A 24457-nucleotide genomic window follows, 5' to 3' on the forward strand; every position below is an offset into this window, starting at 1 on the left:
CAATCATCCAAGATGGCCGCCAGCGGGGGACTTAGTTTAACATAGGACCCTATGGGAAATGCATACAAATGACTTCTTCTAGAGAACCACTAAATGGAATGAAACCAAACTTAGCATGAATGTTCCTTATGGAGTGCTGACCAAGTGTTGTTACTTTGTAGCCAATCCATCATCCAAGATGGCCGCCAGCGGGGGACTTAGTTTAACATAGGACCCTATGGGAAATGCATACAAATGACTTCTTTTAGAGAACCACTGAATGGAATGAAATCAAACATGGCATGAATGTTCCTAATGTGGTGCTGACCAAGTGTTGTTACTTTGTAGCCGATCCATTATCCAAGATGGACGCCAGCGGGGGACTTAGTTTAACATAGGACCCTATGGGAAATGCATACAAATGACTTCTTTTAGAGAACAACTGAATGGAATGAAATCAAACATGGCATGAATGTTCCTAATGTGGTGCTGACCAAGTGTTGTTACTTTGTAGCCGATCCATTATCCAAGATGGCCGCCAGCAGGGACTTAGTTTAACATAGGACCCTATTGGAAATGCATACAAATGACTTCTTTTAGAGAACCACTGAATGGAATAAAACTAAACATTGCATGAATGTTCCTTATGAGGTGCTGACCAATTGTTGTTACTTTGTAGCAGATCCATCATCCAAGATGGCTGCCAGCAGGGGACTTAGTTTAACATAGGACCCTATGGGAAATGCATACAAATGACTTCTTTTAGAGAACCACTGAATGGAATAAAACCAAACATGGCATGAATGTTCCTTATGAGGTGCTGACTAAGTGTTGTTACTTTGTAGCAGATCCGCCATCCAAGATGGCCGCCAGTGGGGGACTTTTGAATGAAATTAAACATGTTCCTTTCCTTATCAATGAGGTTGTGTTGTCACTTTTAGCCAAATTTTATATTTTTTCATATGATTTCAAAAACCCAAGTAGAATCAGGTGAGCGATACAGGCTCTTGAGAGCCTCTAGTATATAAAGGCAATACTGTCACATGCAACTAACTTCCAATTTTTTGTTTTAGATAAAAGCAAGATTTGTACATTTGAGCCTCCTTCTGACGGTTGTTTCTTTGAAGGAGATGGCAACTGGTTTGTGGGAGAGGTAAATATATCACATTTGAGATATGTATCTGACAAGTTTACTGTGGATTCATTAATTTTTCATAGTAATTGATTTTTGTGGATATGGAAAACTTTTCACTGATATTTGATTTTGTGGTTTTGCTTAGTTCTATACAACATTTGTCATTCCTTGGACGGACATTAAATTTGTGGTCACCAGTTAACCAGGAAATCGATGAAAATTGGTTTCAAATGAAAAATATTGAATCCACAGCATATAATTGAGATATATTGTACAGGTAAATATCATAGTTGAGAGGGGTCTGATTGGGGGGTTTGGGATCCTGCTTACTGTTTTGTCAGTTTCCCATATCCGGCTTACACTATCATGACTATGTACGTAAGCAATTCTCATATTTTTGTAATTTCCCTTGTCCCGCTAGACTTCATTTCCTGTTTTCACGGCACAAAAATGTGACTTTCACGAGTCACACTTACAAAAAATTGAGATATATCAGACCGGTAAATATCATGGTTGAGATATATCAGACAGGTAAATATCATGGTTGAGATATATCTTTGATTGATGTTACCTACCCATGCCTTAAAAGGTTGGGTAGGTAGGTAGGAATTTTGCTTTCAAGTACTTTCCAAAAATGGAAACAAATAATTTCTTGGAAAATAATTTTTTGACCCGGGGGCTTATTTTTGACCCGGGTGGGGGGAGGGGAAACAAACATACTTTTAATTTTTGCCTAAGCAGAAAAATATCTTGTAAAAAAAATTATGTCATCAAATTTTTCAGGTTGCTTTTTTCATGTTTTTAGATTCAGGTAAGATCTAACAATTAAAATGTTATTTTTGGCCTAAATCCTGAACTCCATTTTATACACCTTTTAGGATCAATCACCATCAGACTATGGACCATCATCTGCATATCGTGGACAGTTTTATGCCTATGTGGATGGAAATAATGGACAGGACGCTGCTAAAATGACATATAAAGTTCCATCAACTATGGGTATGTTTTTATTAGTCCCTTCAAACAAAGTTATTGGTAGGACTTTGTTGGTATTGACTTTAGGGTTTTCCTGTCTTCCCATCCGTCAGCAAATCAGTTATCCAGACTATTTTTCCTCATGCTTAAGATATTGATTTGATATTTAATATATTGTTTTATCTTGACAAATTACAAGTCAAGTACATATATTACATCAATATGAGAATGATAAAATATTCATATGATACATATTCAACTTCCAATTAGAAATGAAATAATTAACACTTTAAAAGGGACATCTACTGCATAGTGTTGGCCCAAGATTATTTCTTATGTCCACTGGCCATGGCTTACCACCACATTGGCCAGGTGGTAATTTGGATGGAGATTTTGATTTAACCTATATCCAATTTGTACTGTGTTTAAATAAAAGAAAAGTCTTGACCATCATCACCATGGATATGAACATGAAACACACAACATGACAAGAAAACTTAGAAATGTAGCAATTTTTAAGTATTGCCTAAACTTTGCCTATAACAATTTTAGATTATTGTCTAAGCTTTGCCTATTACAATTTTTAAGTATTGCCTAAACTTTGCCTATTACAATTTCAGATTATTGTCTATTAGCGTTTCCCTATTACAACTTCAGATTACTGGCTAAGCTTTGCCTATAACAATTTCAGAGTATTGCCTAAACTTTGTCTATTACAATTTCAGATTATTGTCTAATCCTGCCTATCACTTTTTGAGAGTATTACATAAACATTGCCCGTTACACTTTCAGAGTATTGTTTAAGCTTTGCCTATTACAATTTCAGAGTATTATCTAAGATTTGCCTATTACAATTTCAGAGTATTGTCTAAGCTTTGCCTATTACAATTTCAGAATATTGCCTAAGCTTTGCCTATTACTTGTCTGGAGGCGACTTAAAAATACACAGTGAGGATGCAAACTATTTTTATGAACTTTGGACGGCACAAGGAGATCAGGGAGTTGGTTGGCAAAAAGCCAAAGTTGACATCAATGCTAAGAAGGACGATTTTGTAAGTTTAGGATAGATTTTATAAATCCCCTATAATTCTAGAACTATGTTTTGTGAACTGATCATCATTCTGTGTTTCCCTAGGGCTTTAAGGCACTGTTGCACCCTGGTACTATATTTTCTATCCTAATGCTACGTTAATGCTATCTTAGATGAATTTATGATGGAATATATTTGATCCATTGTGCTATATATTTTGGAAAACCAGTGCTAATACATATTAGATGCATACAACTTTGGTCCTAATTTTTTTTTAAAACAACCATATTATACATTCAACTGTTCCTAACTGTTATATATTATTATAAATATAATTAAGCTTGAAAATGTTACTACATTTTGCATACCAGCGTACCAATTAGTATATAGTTAGTGACCCCCTAGATTGTTTGTAATAATCAATGATAATGCAGTACATTCACTTTTTATCATATATTGTAAAAGGATTTGTTTCGCCAAAATAAAAAGTTGCATTTCATCTGGATATAAAAGTAGTAAATTTATGTCAAATTCCATGAAATCACATAACTGTTTTGCGTTTTGTCCATTGTTTAGGAATTGTAATAATATATTATGTAGTGAATATCTGATTGTTTTGCCAATTTTTTGCTCCATGTTGAAGGTTTCACTGTTACTTTATTTTTGAGATCAAGAACAGCAGTACCTTAGTTTTTATGCCCCACCTACGATAGTAGAGGGGCATTATGTTTTCTGGTCTGTGAGTCGGTCCGTCCGTCTGTCCGTTCGTTCGTCCGTCTGTCTGTTCGTTCGTCCGTCTGTCTGTCCCGCTTCAGGTTAAAGTTTTTGGTCAAGGTAGTTTTTGATGAAGTTCAAGTCCAATCGACTTCAAACTTAGTACACATGTCCCCTATGATATGATCTTTCTAATTTTAATGCCAAATTAGAGTTTTTACCCCAATTTCACGGTCCACTGAACATGGAAAATGATAGTGCGAGTGGGGCATTCGTGTACTGAGGACACATTCTTGTTTTTCTTGCTGTACTGATGATGTACTGATTTTGTTTTGTTGATAGATGCCCCATAGACTATCTTTTCGAAAAAACATAACTGATCTAAATTGTCTTTTTATCTTTTTAATTCTCATCTTTGATGTAGTGGCCTTGGTATAAGTGGTCCAAGTAGTTGAGCTACTTTATCACTTACATGTCAGAACTGAATTTGTGAGTTCAAACCATGCACTTTGCAGGTGCATTCAACTCCAACTTAAATTGGCTATGATCCAAAGGTCACTGATTCTCTCTTCAATTCAGATTCCTCCACCAAAATTAGCAGAGTACCACAAAATAGCAAAAAGTGCTCAAAGTGGCATTAAACACTAATCAGTCAATCATTCTCTTTGTTACAGATTCTTATTATTGCTGAAACAGGATCTGATTATACAAGTGACATAGCAGTAGATGATATAGTCTTGAAGGAAGGAGTCTGTTGATTATGTAAGTATTATTTAAGTGAGTTTAGTACTGTTTGTCAGAAAAGGTTACCGTTGGTGACTAATAGTGGATTTCCATTGTCAATGTGAACTACAGATTAAAAAATGACCCTTAAAGTACAGATTGTCCATAAGCTTCCTGATGGTTAAAGAAGCTTTTAACAGGCTATTATTTGAACTTGGAACCATTTTTATGCCCCACCTACGATAGTAGAGGGGCATTATGCATAGATGCCAACCATTACGATTTTTCCGTAGTTTTTCCGATTTTGCGATAAAAACTACGCTATTACGGTCAAAGTCGAATAGTTACGGATTCCCAATCATCGACGTTCAATTTTGTAAAACGCGGATTTTTATCATTACTTTTCCGTCCTGGTCCAGTATTTAGGAAACGCCAATGTAATGCTTCCGGTTTCTCGGGAGTTATCAACCTATTGTTGGGTAACTAACTGACTTCCGAAGAGGCAAACTTGCATTTTATTAAGTAGCTTTCCCCCTTTCTCTACTTCTCCTTGACAAAACAAAAATGTTTGAGTCGAGAACATCTGAACAATCAATGAACGGAATACATACTACAGACAACATGTTAAATGACAAATTTTAGTGTACATCACTTTGCAACCACTCGTCAGTAATTTTTATTGGTAAATGCACGTTTATGAATGATTACTGAAAACTTTTCAAAAATACGGAAAATTTGATAGTTTGTTACTGATTGTGTCAAAAGGGGGTTGGCATCTATGCATTATGTTTTCTGGTCTGTGGGTCCGTTCGTCCGTCTGTTCGTCCGTTCATTCGTCCGAAATATAGGTGAACACCCCATATGTTTGATACATAAATATTCTTGTATGGGACAATAAAACAAATCTAATGAATATTGGACCACAAGAATGGTGAATTATGGGAGCTTTGTTTGAGAGACATCGTAATCGTATCCTGTCACAATTACTTCTTGTTTTCATAAAACTATTTACTTTGACTCTTTGACAAAAACATAGAAATTTCAAAAAAGTTGAACCAACCATTTTTGTTAAAAAATTTACACCGGTTAAATAGCAGTTTAAAAACACTAAATTTGATCATTGAGAAGCTTGATATTCCCTTAACAACACAATGTAATTTAAACTTTGAGCTGATTTTACAGAGTTATGTCCCTGTAGTATTAGGTACCACCTTGAGGGTGTTTTTATGATGTTCACTTGGCACAGCTATTTATTCCATACTTATGGGGTAACTTCAATTCCAAAAGTTGGATGAACATTCTGCTTTAATTTTAGTGTTTATATGACATTTACTGAACAAGCCTGGAATATTAATTTGTTATTTATTTTACAGTTATAATTAAATATTTAAAAATGAATAAAAAATTCTAAACCGAAAATTCCTAATTAAATGGTAAAAGCAAAACTTCAAACACATCAAATGAATGTTGTCTGTTCTATGGTTGGGTTGTTGTCTTTTTGACACATTCCCCATTCCCATTCTCAATTTTATAACAACTGTCATATATTCCTGACTTGGTACAGGCATTGTCTTGTGTAGAAAATGGGGAACTGAACCTGGTTTTATAGCTAGCGAAACCTCTTACTTGTATGAAATCAGTATTATGAATATATATAGAATCTTAAAGTATGCTTACTAAATATGTTTTTTGTTGTTTCAGGGAAGACTTATCAGCCTAATAGTGGACTTAAATTACTGGAAGTTTGGTTTATAAATACATAATCAATGAACTGAACATACTTATCAATATGTTGGGAAGAAGCAGGCAGATGGTATACATTGACCAACCAGACTTTAACTTTCACAGTGCTATATTTGTCTTCTCTGTATTTGAATATCTCAATATATATATTGTTATTATTTATATCTGTTTTGTCAGAATGTGCTGTCCAAAAAATAAAATTTATGTTTTGTTGCAATCCATTGTTCTTCTTGGTATCTTTGAAGTAATTAATATCTTCACAACAGTGGTTCAGACCAAGCGGAAAGAGAGGCGATAGATACCAAAGGGATATTCAAACTCATAGGTAGAAAAGAAACTGACAATACCATTGTCTAAATAGAAAGACCAACATACAAACAATATTATACAATTACTGTCTTTTGATGAGGTAAATATGCGGTTTTATTGACTTTTGAAAAAATGATATTCACTGAGGCCGACGGCCGAAGTGAATATCAGTTTTTCAAAAGTCAATAAAACCCCATATTTACCGAAACAAAAGACAGTAATTGTTTTATTCCATATTCCGAGAAAAGAAAATGTATTTAATGACAAACATACCAAAACAAATTTTACACGAAACATTTTACCATAACGTTGCATGTAAAAGCGCGTGACGTTTAGCGCGGTGAATAATACTTTCTCAGGTGAATATGCTTTTTTATTCAAAATCCAATTCATATAGAGAAACCTACTAAAATAATTCCAACATAGAATAATACATATTATTCCATATTGATAAAATTTTAGTAGGTTTTTCTATATGAATGTGATTTTGTATAGATAATCATATTCACCTGCATAAAAAGTATATTCACTGTGCAAAACGTGCTTTTACGTGCATCATTTTGGTAAAAAACATTTCATGTATAATTGATTTTGGTATTAAGAAGTTGCCATTACATACAATTCTCTCTGAATATGGAATTAAACAAATATAGTCTTTTGTTTCCGGTAATATGTGGTTTAATTGACTTTTGAAAAACTGATATTTACTACAGCCGTTGGCCTCAATGAATATCAGTGTTTCAAAAGTCAATAAAACTACATATTGACCTTATCAAAAGACAGTAATTGTATAAAACTCAACACTAAGCAACATGAACTACACCATAAAGACCCAAAATTTAAAAGTAATATATGGAAATTAAGATTAAAATACAAAAAGAACAAAGACCAGCAACTTTTACTGTTCAAGAGTTGTGCCTGTTTACAAATGGAAAACGTGTTTATGTTTGTTCTTTTACTTCAGTTAGCCTTAACCTAATGCTATTGGAAATTGTACACCACAAAACTCAGGACAAGTATAAATTTGGTTAGCATTACTTTTACCATTCCTGAGTATGTTCCTTTAGAACTTATTATGCTAGGCAAAAGGAGTCATATCTGTTCCATGGACACATTTCCTATCTATTTTTTTATTGAAATATTATTTCAAATGTTGAAGTTTCAAGCTGAAACAAGATGTATTGAATACATGACGTGAGAAAATATTTTTTTTATGTATTAATGAAGTGCTCATTTATACCTTGCAGTATAAAATAAACCATACAAATATATTCACTAAGAAATACTTCTAAAATATTTAACATCCTGTATGTCGGGGAAAAAATGTTTATGCATGTGTTGTCACGGTGTCCACTCTCCTCAAGGCAAATAACTTTTAATGTACAGAACCATAAGCTGCGAATATCTTTAAAGGGGCACTATATATAGCTACAAGATGTATAGAAAATCTAATATCTTTTTTTTTATGCTCAATCCATAATGAAATGCAAATAGTGAAATCATAATTAGCTTTTAGTAGCCAGTATGGTTCAATTTTGTCAAAATAAGCTAAAAAAAACAGATTATGAATTATTCACTTGTAAGTATTCATGTGAAATTCAATTAAATACCTTCGCTTGAGATGGATAACGCATGAATTGTATGTGTTAAGTTATTTAAAGGAAAATAATGTCAACATTGAAAGTGAAAAATAGATAAATCATTTGATTTACTGATTCGATAGAAAAAAAAACTCATTCTTATACAGATAAAAATGATGTTAAACATTTTTTCATCTATAATTCGACTTTAAGGTGGTACATAACACTACAGGGAGACAACTCTGTAAAATCAGCTAAACGTTTTAATTACCTTGTGTTGTTAAGGGAATATTAAGCTTCACAATGATCAAAATAAGTATTTGTCAAACTGCTATAGATATAACTAGTGTAACTTTTTCTGATAAAACGGTTGGTTCAAATTTTTTGAAATTTTTATATTTTTGTCAAAGGGTCAAAGTAAATACGAGTAAACGAGCCAAATTAATTTTAGTGAAAGTGTTGGGTACCACCTTAAATGTACCCAGAATAATTCAACAGCACGAGTTTGCTTAATCTATTTATATCTATATTTATGTTTACATCGCTTATATGGTCATCGTATGACATAAGAGGGCAACTCGATAATTGACTAAAATACACACGAAACGAAGCTACGTATTTTCATGCTCGTGCCCTATTTATTATTCATTTTACTCTTTTAATAGTTTAGATAATTGATTTACATTGTTATAAATAAAATATGATAATTTGATTAAAATCCGTAAAGATGAATTTTGACCGCTAAGTGCTCCTTTAATCATGAATAGAATACCAGAGCTATGTATGATACAGATACTTCTAAATTTTTAAAATATTAGTACCTTCGTATCAGTACTAAAGTACTGGTTACTTGGCTGTTTATCTCCTTGAAGTTAATCCGCATACTAGTATCGCACTCAGCGGTTTAAATGAAATAAACGGTACCAATTCTACTGCATATATATTTTTTTAATCTTCAATCATACACGAAGGAAATGTTTCAAAATCGTACTTCTGATAAAGGACATTTGAAACAAGGACAAACGATACCAAAGGGACATTCAAACTCTTATTTAAAAGAGAAATGAAGAAAACAAACTACTAGGAGACGAACTACCATACAGAAACCACCCAACTACCAAAGACTTAGCACCGCGAACACTACCAAAATTATATCTATACACAAGGCAGCAAAATAATTTTAAAAAAGTCATCACAGCAATTTTCAACTGAACTAAACGCATTACGACGCCCTACAGATCAAGATCAGAGGAATCATCTGGGAGGTAGAAATAACATGATTGTACCAATTTTACTGCACCAGATGTACAGTTTTGATTCCGAACGATAAATGTTTGCAAATTCCAACTAGTTATGTTATGTTATGTTGAAAGAAGATAATTCAAAATAAGACCACACGAAAATCAAAAAACGGAGAAGGAGTCGGATCTGAGATAGATTGGTTACTTACTCAACAATTGAGGGTCTCGGTGGTCCAGTGGTCTAAGTACACGTAGTTACTTCAGTGATCTCTATCCAATCAACACGGAGTTTGTAAGTTTGAACCCTCTTGTATGGGTGCTCTTGACTCCAATCTTAATTGACTAGGATTGCTATCGAAGGTCGCTAGATTTCTCCGAGAACTCCGGCTTCCTCCGCCAATACAAACTGACCGCCACGAAATAGCGCAAGGAGCGATGTTTAAAATGAACTCATCATAGATACCAGGATTGAAATTTCATACATACGCCAGACGCGTGTTTCGTCTGCATAAGACTAATCAGTGAAGCTCAGATAAAAAAAAGTTGTAAGCCAAACAAATACCAAGTTAAAGAGCATTGAGGATCCGAAAAGTTGCGTTTAAACATCAAAAAATAATCAAACAAACTTACGCTTCATTCATACTTTCATAATGTATTTATCAAAGTTGTACAAAATCGAACATGTAAAATATTGTTTGTTTATAGTTAACACGTATTTGGTTAATTATAGTAAGGTCGGTTCGATTGGGAAATTGAGTTCATGCACGAGTGAACTCAGATGGTTTAAAGTCAGTCGAGCCATAGCAGTCAAAGTGTACAGTAGCATTTTATTAGTTTCTCTCAAACTTGTACTTTTCGTAATATGGCAAGTTCTGAACGTGAAGAAAGTCACATCTATGACATTATGATACTGACATAACAGATAGAGACATGTTAACCAAAGTTGCAGACATAACCTTTGAACAATTTCTTAAGCGGAACAAGTTTATTACGATTGCTGATAAGTCACCAACAGGATAGGATATAGTCAAAGAATACCTGTCAGACGAGCTTGCTAATTATAAGGTTTCCGATGATGAGAAGAAGATTAGGTCCGCTGTAGCACAGACATTGACGCACCAAGTAGAACAAGTAACAAGAGCGTTTTAAAGATCAAGGTGATAAGTATTGTTTACATAATGTATGGTTTTTCATCATTAAGGTAGCACAATACAAAGATTTTTTCACTCCCAATCAGACAACTTTAAACATGTAATTCATCTCATCCTTCTTTATATTTTATAAATGAGGTACCAAAAGAAAGAAGAAAGATTAATTTTTCAAATTGTGATAATTTCATTATGACATAATTATTACATAATCAATTATTATGTAATTAGCTGCTATATTGTGATGTCCACACTTGAATGAATTTAGCGTCTTTGTTCTTCATAGCATCCCAAAATATTTTATAGATTCTTGTACAACACAGCTTGACCTCAAAAACTGTGTCTCAGATTTTCAAAAACATCAATAGAACAAATTTTATACCCAATTGAATTTAGTTGTCTCTTATGAATTGATGTTGCAAACTTCATTGAAGATTTATGAGAGAATGAAATACAATAGGAAAAATCTGAGACACAGTTTTGGTGGTCAAAAAGTGTTGTGCAAGAATCTATAAAATATTTTGGGATGCTATGAATAACAAAGGAGCTAAATTCATTCAAGTATGGTGATCACAATATGGCAACTAATTACATAACAATTAATTATGTAATAATTATGTCATAATGAAATTATCATAATTTGAAAGACTAATCCATCTTCTTTCTTTTGATACCTCATTTTATAAAATTTAAAGGAAGATGAGTGGAATTACATCAGTTTAAAGATGTCTGATTGGGGATGAAAAATCTTTGTATTGTCACTGGGGTAAAGCTGATGACTGTAACTGCATTCACGGTCATCCCAAGATGTCGGATGAAAAATTAGGTCAGTTTTTGTATTGTCTGTTAAAGTGTTTCTGTATCATTTTCTTTACAAATCATACATTGAAACGATGTAAATTTATAAAGGAATCACTCGGAAATCACTAATTACTTCCGAGAAATGTGCATGAAACGGGAAATTCGATTTGAAAAAATCGCTCAGATGACCGTAAATCATAATAAAAATATTTTCAAGATGACCGTAACATAAAACAAGGATGACCGTGATTGGTAAAAAGATGACCGTAACTTGTAAAGGATGACCATGATTTGTAAAGACTGACTGTAATTTATATAGGACGACCGTAACTTTTATAGGATGAGCATCAATTCTAAGAAATATCCGTATTGTATTCAAAGCTTTTTTGTTGAGTTTGTCGATATCAATAGGGGCTCGGTTAGCGGATATAAATATGTTTCATATTTTTTTTTTAAACTATAATATAATTGGCCGTATTTTGGATTTATGACAATGATAGTAAATTGCATATTTCTCGTAAATAATGAAATATTTATTGATAACGACGTTAACATTTTAACACAAATTGACAGCGATACAACGAATATTTGAAGAAACATGAATGTGTCCCTAGTACACGGAAGCCTCATCTAGACTATCATTTTCTATGTTTATTGGACTGTGAAAATGGGATAAAACTGTAATTTGGCATTAAAATTAAAAAGATCATACCATAGAGAAAATGTGTACTAAGTTTCAATTTTATTTAACTTGAAGCTGGACAAACGGACAAACAAACAGACGAACAGACGAACGTACGCACAGACCAGAAAAACATAATGCCAATAAATGGAGCATTAAAATATTAATAATACATACGAATATTTGGTAATCGAGTCTGTGTATGGTTCCAAAGGGCAGATTAAAATCTTTATTTGTCTTGATATATGCAGGTGGAAACACTTTTGAAATAGAACAAAAGAATCGAAGCTCTTTGTTTATCGAGAAAGCGATAAATGTTTACTGTAAAGTTTGATATAGTAACAAAATTTTAAAAAAGTTAATAGAAACAAATAAAACGACAATTTTCTTCTCAATTACGAAGTGTTTTACTTTAAAAACACCATTTGCATAAGTTTTCAATGTATCTATTACATAATAATGCAAAACAATAAGATATCTAGTCTTTATCACGGACGGAGAACATATCAATCTTTTAGTTCAGAAATATTCGTGTCTGCCCTTCCATTATGTGAATCAAGAAAAAATTCCCAAAAATAGGTAACGATTGTATCGAAAAGAGAAAATCGAGTGCACCTTTTTATGTTAGGGCATGTTTGGGGTGTATATTTTGTCTTTAAAACGTACAAAGCAAGAGTATTTGATATAGTATCTCGCTTCAGATTCTATCATTTTTATATATCAAAGCTACAGGTTGATTTTATAACGTAAAAAATGACAGTACGAAAAGATGAAATATATGGTTCAAGTGAAATACCTATCTAATGAATCACAAAAACAGAGTAGGTGTGTTCGAATTGCTATTTTTTTTCTAAAAGTACTTGACGACAGTCTTTTAATTTGGATGATGAAAATGGATATCTTCGAAAAAATATGATTTTCTTGTGTGTGATAACTAGTGTTTATAATCTTCAACCACTGAAAATGTTAGTCTGCCCTTCCACGAAATATTTCGAAAATTCCACCTGACATCCAAACAGACAATATTTTTTAAATTTAATCAATGCAGACAAGATCATTAACTGATGCTCATTAGCTAGTAGATACATTTGTCTTTTAAAATATAACTGACATATAACGATCGATCGTAATGGTGCTATGTGGATAAATTTATCAGTTTTCAAGAGCAAAATTGGCAGAGTCATCCCTTCAGTGGATTCCATTTCTACGATTGTGAGCATGAACTGGCGTAATAGGTAGATAATTTTGAAGAAGTAGAATCCTGACTATATGAATAACATTTCTTTATATATACAAATAACCAACAACGACCCCCTTGTGATACGCTATTCGTACAAGACTATTTTAAGGATCTACTTTGCTGGAGCTCACCTTCACTAGTTTAGTCGTATGATATTTTCAAAATATTTCTGTTATTTTATTTGCACGACAAAATGGAAGACGATATAATATCAATTGATGTACATGCATTGGCATTTTTAAAAATGTGTATTTATTATATGTCATTAAAAAGAATCCCAGAAATAAAAAAAAATCTTTTGTCGAGCAGTTGCATGGAGGCTGTGCACCGCATTTTTTCATTATAAAAGTGTCATTTTATCGCGCTTTTGTAGCATGTTTTCCCTACCTGTTCATTTGCATGTCTTTTTGCAAATTCATTTAAAAAAAATTAAACCCTCTACTGTAAAAAAGATACATATGGTAATCTTTGCATTTGAAGCACGTCTTATTTTCTTGTACCTATAGGATAATACTCTCATATTTTAAAATATGTTTATACCAACACGATTAATCATTTGATACAAAAAGGTAGTTATATAAACACGGATATTTCTTAGAATTGAGGGTCATCCTTTCAAAGTTACGGTCATCATTTACAAATTACGGTCATCTTAAAAGCAATTACGGTCACCCTTGTTATGAATCTCTGATTCTGTTACGGTCATCTCGATTGTGATTTACGGTCATCTGAGCGATTTTTTCAAATCGAATTTCCCGTTTCATGCACATTTCTCGGAAGTAATTAGGGATTTCCGAGTGATTCTTTTATAAATTTACGTCGTTTTAATGTATGATTTGTAAAGAAAATGATATAGAAACACTTTAACAGACATTGAAACGATGTAAATTTATAAAAGAATCACTCGGAAATCTAAAACTGACCTAATTTTTCATCCGACATCTTGGGATGACCGTGAATGCAGTTAATGTAATCAGCTTTACCCCAGTGATTGTGCTACCTTAAATATGAAAAAAATATTATAATATAAAATGAATATTTAGATACAATTCATGATCAGTACATTATTTGAATATGAAAAATACTCCCTCTTCATGATCTGTTAAGGGAAATGAGAAGAACATATATATTTGAAAGATAATGATACACATTCATTTGTTTTAGACAGGATGGATAATGGTTGTTCTATCCCGTTTATCACGACTCAAACATTTATGCTGTTATATTTAACAAGGACTATATATAAAAATGCTGACTTTGTTTCAGAAGCTAATCCAGAGAAAGGATTTGTAAAGGGGATCATTTTTTACCTACATGTAGTTGAACATGTAGTTGAACAACACGTTTTGAAATAAATAATTCAGTTCTAAGACTTCTTTTCATGGTATCCAGTTCAGTATACATCCGATTTTTAATGAGTACTAACTATTCAAAAAGTTAACATGAGCTTTACCTAAAATATAAAACAGAAACCAAGAGGTTTATTTTGATTATTGTTGCCTAATTTACCACTCGGAATGATACTAGTAGATTTCTTTTAGGTTTAGTACTTTTTAGTAACTATTTGTCTTAATCGCTGGGCTGATTGATTGTTAAATCTACTGACAGTTATATAAAGTCACTGGGCTATTAATAATTTAATCCACTGGACAGGTTGTTATTGAAGCCGCTGGATTAGTTGTTAGTGAAGCCACTGGACAGCCGCATGTCGTAATATAAGCAACTTGGCTGATAGTTATTCAAATCACTTGATATGTTGTTATTGAAACTACTGGGCGGGTTTTATTGAAGCCACTATTCGTGTTTTTATTGAAGTGTAATAAAAAAACACTGGACTGATACTTAATTAAGCGTCTGGGCATGTTCTTATTGACGCCACTGGGTGTGTTGTTATTGACACCACTAGGCGTGTTGCTATTGACGCATTGGGCGTGTTATTATTTACGCCTCTTGGCGTGTTATTAATGCCACTTGGCGTGTTGTTATTTACGTCACTGGGCGTGTTATTGACACCACTAGGCGTGTTGTTATTGACGCCACTGGCCGTGTAGTTATTGACACCACTGGGCGAGTTGTTATTAAGGCCACTGGATGTGATATTATTGACGCCTCCTGGCGTGTTATTATTGACGCCACTGGGCGTGTTGTTCTTGACGTCACTGGGTGCGTTATTATTGACGCCACTTGGCGTGTTGGTATTGACGCCACTGGGCGTGTTGTTATTGACGCAACTGGGCGGGATGTTATAAACGCTACTTGGCAGGTTGTTATTGACGCCACTGGGCGTGCTGCTATTAAAGCAAATGGGGAGGTTGATATTAAAGCCACTGGGCATGATGCTGTTATTGACGCCTTTTGGCGTGTTATTATTGACGCCACTGGGCGTGTTGTTATTGACGCCACTGGTCGTGATGTTATTAACCCCACTGGGCATGTTGTTATTGACGCCACTAGGCGTGTGGGTATTAAAGCCACTGGGCAGGTTGAAATTGAAGCCACTGGGCAAGATGCTGTTAAAGCCACTGGGCAGGTAGTTATTGACGCCTCTTGGCGTGTTAATGACGCAACTGGGCGTGTTGTTATTGACGCCAAAGGGCGTGATTTTATTGACGCCACTGGGCAGTTTGTTATTGACGCCACTGGGCGTGATATTTAAGCCACTGGGCATTTTGTAATTAAAGCCCCATGGGCTAGAAGTTATCTTAGCCATTAGGCATGTTGTTATTAGAGAACTGGGGATGTGGTTGTAGACGTAACTGGGCAATTTTGTATTGAAGCCACTGGGCAGGTTGTTTGTAAAGCCACTGGGTAGGTTGTTATAGACGCCGCTTGACAGGTTGGTATTGAAGACATTCGGCAGGTTGTTTGTAAAAATTTAACCGGTGGCAAATTGTTGTTGAAGACACTTGGCTGGTTATTGTTGACGACACTTGGCTGGTTATTGTTGAAGACACTGGACTGGTTGTTTTTGATGCCGATGGACAGGTTGTTGTGGACGCAGCTGGGCGTATTGTTATTGAAGACACTAGACAAGTTGTTATAAAAACCACAAGGCTGATTGTTAATTAAGCCACTTGGCATGTTGTTATTGACTCCACTTGGCATGTTATTATTTACGTCACTGGGCATGTTGTTTTTGACACAACTGGGCAAAATTATTATTAATGCCGAGAGAAAGGATGCTGTTGAAGTCACTGGGCAAGTCGTTATTAAAGCCATGTGCTAATAGTTATTTGAACTACTGGGCATCTATTATTAACGCCACTGGGTATGTTGTTATAAACGACACTGGGCGGATTGGTATTGTAGCCGCTGGACAGGTTTGTTTTAAAGACTGGGAAGTCTGTTGGTGAAGACACTTGGCTTGTTTTAATTGCCGCCCATGGGCAGGTCGTTGTTGACCACACTAGGCAGGTTATTGAAGAAACTGGGCAATTTGTAATTGAAGCCAATGGGCTGATAATTAACCCACTTGGCATGTTATTATTGACGCAACTGGACATATTATTATTAATACATATGGGCATGATGTTGTTGACACTTGCAGTGACTTGGCTGGTTATGTTGAAGCCACTGGGCAGGTTGTTATTACAAACACTTGGCGGATAGTTAATCAAGACACTGGGCATGTTGATATTGAAAACAGTGGGTAGGTTGTTATAACAAACACTTGCTGCTAGTTGTTCAAGACACTGGGCATGTTGATGTTGAAAACACTGGGAAGGTTGTTGTTGAAGACAATTGGCAGGTTTGTTGTTGAAGCCTCTGTGTATGTTGTTATTGAAGACACTGCTGATTGTTGATGAAGACATTGGACAGGTTGTTTAGTTATTGAAGACAATGGACTTGTTGTAATTGAAGACACTGAGCTGGCTGTGTAAAGATACTGGGCTTGTTGTTGTTGAAGATACTGTATCAGTTTTTGTATACGCCACTGGAGATGTTATTAAAGACACTGAGGTGATTGTAGCTGAAAACATTGGGCAAGGCTAATTAAAGGCACTTGGCTGGTTGTTGTTGAAGACACTGGGTATGTTGTTATTGAAGACACTGGGCTGGTTGTTCTTAAAAAGCACTGGACATGTTGTTATAACAGACACTGGGCTGGTTGTTGTTGAAGACACTGGACAGATGGCTGTTGATGAAGCAACTGGGCTGTTTATTAATTAAGTAACTTAGCATATTATTATTTAAGTCACTAGGGCGAATGTTTAGACAATACGGATTGTTATTGAAGCTATAAGGCTGAATTTCAGACATGTATATTGGTATATTATTTAACAAAATAAATTTCTTTAAATAGTAATATTAAAGATGCTAACATACACCTTGATTAATATCCAATTTAAAATAACATTCACCAAGTAGTCAACTGTTCATTAGTTTCGAAATAAGTCATCTCTCGTATACAAGAGCCAGTGCTAACACCTGTACTTCTGATAAGATTTTCTGAAGCAAAACAGGTTTAAATCGACACAGAGTAAAGGATGGTTACGTTAGAAAAGACTTTCAAGCACAGTTATCTGTTCATGGAAATTAAGAAATCAAAATAAATATTCAATGCTATTTTCTCGTTCTTTGTGTTTCGAGAGCACTTGTCGCTGCAAGTGGCGTCTCTCATGTAAGAGTTTGTGGTTATTTGATAAATATTTTATGTTCGTTTGAGTTTACGAATTATAATTTAAATGTATTTATCAAAGTTGTACAAAATCGAACATGTAAAATATTGTTTGTTTATAGTTAACACGTGTTTGGTTAATTATAGTAAGGTCGGTTCGATTGGGATATTGAGTTCTTGCACGAGTGAACTCAGGTTGTTTAAAATCATTCGAGCCATTGCAGTCAAAGTGTACATTGGCATTTTGCAAAATAAATAATATTTTTAATCATATTATTTATTTTCAGATTTGTGGACCACAAGTATGGGGAAACCAGTACAAGCTGCTTAGTTGCTATATATTCATATGAACTCTCAACAATATTATATTCATATTTATAATAAAATGTGCGCTTGTCTCTGCAAGTGGCGTCTCCCATGTAAGAGTTTGTGGTTATTTGATAAATGTTTTATGTTCGTTTGAGTTTACGAATTAGAATTTAACATATATTCAGTATGGATAATTGTAGGCAACTGATTATGAGAGATCAACGATACATGCAATATTCAAACTTCCATATTGTATATGTCGTTTACACACAGTTAGAGAGCTAGGTCCAATGTTTGTCAATTTAAGAAAAGTCAATTAAGATTGGAGTCGAGTGCACCTGCACGAGCAGGGTTCGAACTCACAACCTCAGTGTTGACTGGCTAGTGATTACAGTAGTAACTACTTATACCACTCGGCCACCGAGGCCCCTGAAGTGTAAGTTATTGGTGTTAAAAAATCACAAACCACAAAAGGTAAACAGATACTAGTATTGTAACTATACAAGTTTAATATATACGCAAATTCCAATACTAATATCGTATATTTTATATGAAGTGTAAGAAATCATAAATCGCTGACGTTTCACTCATCTCGAGTGCAAATCTTTTATGTCGATCGTATCTGCCGACCCTTGTTTATATCAATATAAAAATCAAAGGTTCCGAATCGGCGTCAGATTCATTTGCACTAAGTCAGGCATATGACAGTTGTTATCAATTCATTTGAAGTGTTTGGGCTCTTGCCATTTTATTAAGTAATTTCCTTTTTTGAACTGAGTTCGGTATTTTTGGGATTTTACATTTTGCATAGCATAGTATACTTTATGTTTCGTATTATTCTAAACAATATAGAAAAGTTTAATAACAAATTAAACGCTATCTATTCGAAAAGATGCAAATTATTGTGTTGTTTTATATTTATGTATAATTTATATACAGAAAATAGTGTAAGAGATCATCTCAACAGTCTATCGATTATTTAATATTCGAACTTTAATGAAATTCTTTGGTAACCCATTTTATGTTTTGTGCAGTATAAGATCTATCGTATATAGTTATAATGTCAACAGAGATAAAGGAATCTTTAGTATACAAATAGATCTTAAATTGATTTATATTGTTTGATTTGTATTGATCGCATGATAACATAGGTGCAAAAAAAACCAAAAAAACTGACATATTCGAATACTTTCTAGCTTTATTTGGACATAGTTCTGAGAGATATATAATATAAAACACTTAATGGTAAGTTTCTTATAAAAATATATGTCAATAAGAATGCACGTCAACAAAAACTCAAATTCTACGAAAATCAATTTATTCTTCTTTTTTTTGTCCCTTACATTTATATTCCCTTGATATGTTAATGTTTACAAAACGATTTTACGGTTGGGTCGTTAATTTAAAATGTGATTTGATGGAACTGGTTGTTTATATGACAAATTTTATTTGAATAAATATCTAATACAAATGAAATATTAAAAGTTGAATCATGCACTGGTTTACACGGACAAAGACCTGTACAAACTATAATATCGTTTCGTAACACATATATTGCTGGTAGTAAACGAACGGTTTGTCAAAAGTGGTGGACCACTGTCTTACAATTGTAACCTAAATGTATTTCAAACATTTGTTAATGATTATATATTTGGTTAAGTCATTGCAGCATACAAACATTTTCCTAACAATGTGAATAATCAACCATAATACGTAAAATTATTCTTTTTACATTATGTTTGTACAACTTATGTACAGATCAAATGTGTACTTAATAGAAAATAAGAGATGTGTGATTATTGCCAATGAGAATAATATCAACCAAAGTTCAAATAAAATGGATATAAGAAATTCGATACAACCACAAAGCTTTCAAAATGAAATCTTTAGTATACAAAATTTGTATTGATCGAATGCAATACATAGGTGCAAAAAAAATGTGAATTGATTATATACAAACACTCCGTTCTAAAGGAATAAATTTGAGAGATATAAACAACATTAAAAGGTAAGTTACTAATAAAATAAGAAAAATGCATCTCAACAAGACAGCACATCAGTGAAAACAGTTTGTCTTTGGGTTTTTTTTGTCTCTGAGTTTCATATTCAGCTGATATGTGAATTGTTCATCAAACGATTTGTTATAGTTATAAAATGAGGACGTGGTGTGTCAGAGTCAGATCACCCCTATGGCCGGAGGCACACTAAGGTCTTGAGTTCGAATCCCTCTAAAGACTAGATTTTTTCTTCATACATTTTGAAAGTGTGTCTTTTCTCATGAAATATTTCTAGATTTTATTGTGAATAAGCTATTCCCGCAAAAATTTTACAAAACAAAGGAAAGCATGCAAAGCAAATAAACACAAACTGGGGTGATCTGGTAGTGATGATGCGGCTCAGATCACCCCTGGTAAAATAAAAGAGTTTGGATGTAATATGATTGAACAGTTCTTCTAAATATTATATGGACGGAACTGATTGTTGAAATGACAGATTTCGTTTAAGTGCCAGTCTTTGTAAGAATCAGGCAATTTAGGTAAAAATCAAAACATGATCAGAAAAAACCCACTGAGCTAATCATGCTATTTAATACTAACCATCATCCTGAGTTAAAAATTATTAGTCTTTCCTTTGTGTGTGTCTGGTAATATCAAATAACTCGGCTAGAAAATTGGTGAAAATGATAGCAAATTACAGAGTGATCTCCCCTTATTCGTTTATTTCTAGTGCATTTCAACCAAATTGTATCTTCAATTACCAGAACAGAAAACGAAAATGATCGAATGTTATTTGTGTGCATAACTACAAATTATGAACTTAAATCAATGTCAAATTGGGTGGGGTTTTTTTTGTCATGTTTTCACCACTGCCTGATTCTTAGACAGACTGGCACTTTAAAATTACAAACACAATAAAAATCAAAAATTTACTGTTTAATTATACACTAGCTCAAACTGTGTCGATAGACAAACACATAAAGATCAAATGTTATGAGTCTTTTACCTCAAAACTCAAATCTAGTACAAATTTGGATAGCGGCCCTTTTACAAATCTTTCGTTATGTCCCTTTATAACTTCATAAATATGATATACAAGCAGGGGCATCATCAAGGTTCCACGGACACAGTGCGCATTTATGTTTGGCTTTTTTACCTGTTATATTGTAAACTATAAAAGAGATAGAGAAACATGTAATTTGATAGATTATCAGCTGCACCAGATCTGCTTCGTTGAAATCGTCAGCTGATTTTTATTGGAGTGATTGTCTTCTAATGACGATTTTTATGTGTGTACGTTTTTGCATAATATCAAAAATACCACAAGGAATGATACAATTCAAAAATCATCAGCAAGACACAATTACAATTAATCTGACATGGTTAAATTTGTTTGACAACCCCTAATTAGAGGAAATACCCTTTAAAGACGATTTGGGGTAACAGCCATCATTGTGTATAAGCATAAATATATTAATGTAGAATGTGCTATGTATAACTATAAGAGTAAATAAACAAGTGTACATAAATGGGATAAGGAAACAAGAAAAAATGCTGTTATTTGAATTTGTCTCCCTTAGTATTCATTTAAAGGCAAAACGCCTATATGGAGTAAAATGAAAATGTCGAATATGTTGATTTAATGATTAGTCTTGTTGGTAATTTTTTCTATTAAAGTATTCATTTATCCATATTAGTTTCAATAGAAATGATGATTTTTTAATATTACTATTTATCCATGTATTGCACATTCAAGATTAAGAACATAAAAATAAAACACGAGGCCCCTAGGAAACGATATTCAACTGGTATCTTTTCGAATTATTTTTTTGAACTTTGGTTTAAAAATTTCAAATTTGTTACCTATTAAAAGCATCTAAACAAGGATGGTTGCTATGCATTTTCTAATTATATGAGAATTGCTGGTAAAGTTTATGTTGACACTATAGACCCCTTAACTTTTAATTATGATTGTATATCAAATCTCGTATTAATCTGAACCCAGCTATGTATGGTTGCTAGGTACTTTTATATCAAGTAAGAGTCGTTGCTAAGAACTTAAAAATGACCATCGAATGCACAACATGTCCGAAGTTATTTTTATATTGTATTTGTCAATGATTTAAAAGCTATTTTAATAATAAGGTCAGAATTCTTTTTCAAAATACTAAAAATGACACTTTCATGTTCCCATAGCAACCTATAACCGAAACCTTTATTGATAAATAATTCCTAGTGATATTTTACATTTATTACCTTAGTATCATTGGTTGTGGATGCAAACGTGTAAATTTATTTATGCAAAATGCCTATTATCTGCCATCTTTGATACATTGAACACTCCACTATTTGAATCAGTGTTGCCCCCTACTTCCCCTTTTACAAGTTCAAAATATTCATTAAACGTGAAATGTGTGCATGATAACTGCTTAAAATGGGTAATTTTTTATCCTCAAAATATGCATTTGTGAGGCAAAATCCAAGAGGACCCGTTACATGTACCATGGCAACGGGGTTATAAACAATTTTTTGTCAACATATTTCTTGTTAGTTTATCGATAGCTACCAACAGACCAAATTTCAAGAAAATCTGAGACTATGCGTGCCGCAACTTGGTTGATGGTTACAGAGAATTGCTATTAACATGTTTTGAAATTTTTATCCCGTCTTAAAATTAGTCAGAGAATCTTAGTTTCAGGCAAATATAATTGAAATATTGCCAAATTCAGCATTGGAAAACAATTCAATCTAACCAATTTTACAAAAAAATACAGTGCAGCTTTTTAAAGGACAATATGCATTCAAAAATTGGAAAAAAATAATATATCAGTTTAATGTAGTTTTATGTTTTATACAACCATAACTCATATACATGGTCCGGGGACACAGTTATCATCCCTTGACTTTCGTTGTTGACGAATATAGCCCCTAGTGTGGACAGTGTGTACTTGCTAATTTTTATTATACCTCTTCTAAACATATTTTGTCATGATATATACCTCAAATTGCAAGAAGAAGGGACCAAATTATACTGTAAAAGAATTTGGATCACGAATTCTAAAGTAAAGTAGTGATTTTGTCAAGCTGAAAACGGTTAAAAATGGCACTTCAGAAGCCGTTTAAGATGTCAAAGAACCCCTGTAGATACAATTGTCCATATTTTGAGTTAGCGCCGATGAGAATTTTTATAATTTTGATATCATTTGTCCATTAAGTAGTATAACACACTGTAAAACTATTATTAGAAAATCGCAGTCGGGATTGTTTTAATTTTCTTTATTTTCTAAAAGAAATGCACTACGAAATAATTGTGTTCTCTGACCATATTTGGAGCATACAACAATATAAATCCGGCTGAAACCTGTTTTAAAATGTTTAACATAACAAAATTATTTTTATAAATATAAAAATACAATAATACTTTACCAACATTATGTTTAATGAACATTTCATTGTTTCAGCTTGGCAAATGTTGGATTGAAAGAAGTGGAACTTATCAAGCGGGATAAAATTAAGCCCGACAATAAAACGTAAATGATTAAACGATAAGACTCTTCATGTTGATAACCAAATATCTTTCAATCGTGTCACAACAAATAAAAAGAAAAAATGATGCCATTGAATCAACTATTTTATGTGCACAACCAACATTCAAAACGACACAACAGCCCAACCGAAGAGTAGATAATAGCATAGGGCAACCAATGGGTCTAAACGCAGCGGGAACATCCCGTACCCAACAGTGGGCTTTAGCTGGCACTAAAATAAAAATGTGTACGAAGAGTGAGAATGGAGTTCATACTAAACTGCAAAGCATAAAACAAACTAAAATAAATCATACAGAACTAACAGAGGCGCCTGACGTCGGACAGGCGCAAAAAACCGGCGGGGTTAACAGTTTTTGTTAGATCTCAACCCTTATCTAAACCGCTAGCCAACGAAGAAACACACAGCAATATGAACAGTCAAACTCAGTTCAAAAGAGGTCCAAGTCCGATGTCAGAATAGATAACAAAAAAATCTAAGCAAAATAACAATGATACATATGGTTTTGTGTTATATAGGACATGTTCAAGATTATATATATACACGTCACAAAAAAAGTCAATGTTTGTGGTGTCCTGTGCTGTTGTTTAAGAAAGATGTCCGTTCTGCAGTTTTGTAATGCATTATAACAGTGTATGTAAAGTGCGGATCCTAAAATACCATTTTCACTGTATATGCCATGCATTT

At 33.4% G+C, this 24457-nt stretch overlaps 1 protein-coding gene across 4 annotated transcripts in view; it reads left to right on the forward strand.

The window, feature by feature from the left end:
- Positions 1 to 6516, forward strand: part of LOC139495209 (protein SpAN-like) — a 38723-nt gene extending 32207 nt beyond the window's left edge. For 3 of the 4 annotated variants that reach the window (XM_071283424.1, XM_071283423.1, XM_071283425.1), the window contains 5 exons: positions 1053 to 1132; positions 1993 to 2113; positions 2984 to 3141; positions 4508 to 4595; positions 6258 to 6516. In XM_071283424.1, coding sequence (XP_071139525.1) covers positions 1053 to 1132; positions 1993 to 2113; positions 2984 to 3141; positions 4508 to 4591 — 443 coding nt within the window. In that variant the 3' untranslated portion in view covers positions 4592 to 4595; positions 6258 to 6516. Of the gene's footprint in view, positions 1 to 1052; positions 1133 to 1992; positions 2114 to 2949; positions 3142 to 4507; positions 4596 to 6257 lie in introns of those variants that run through there. The other variant, XR_011657289.1, reaches the window with a different exon arrangement.
- The last annotated feature ends 17941 nt before the right edge of the window (positions 6517 to 24457 follow it).

The sequence above is a fragment of the Mytilus edulis genome, chromosome 11 (genome assembly GCF_963676685.1).
Source record: "Mytilus edulis chromosome 11, xbMytEdul2.2, whole genome shotgun sequence".
Taxonomy (NCBI): Eukaryota; Metazoa; Mollusca; class Bivalvia; order Mytilida; family Mytilidae; genus Mytilus; species Mytilus edulis.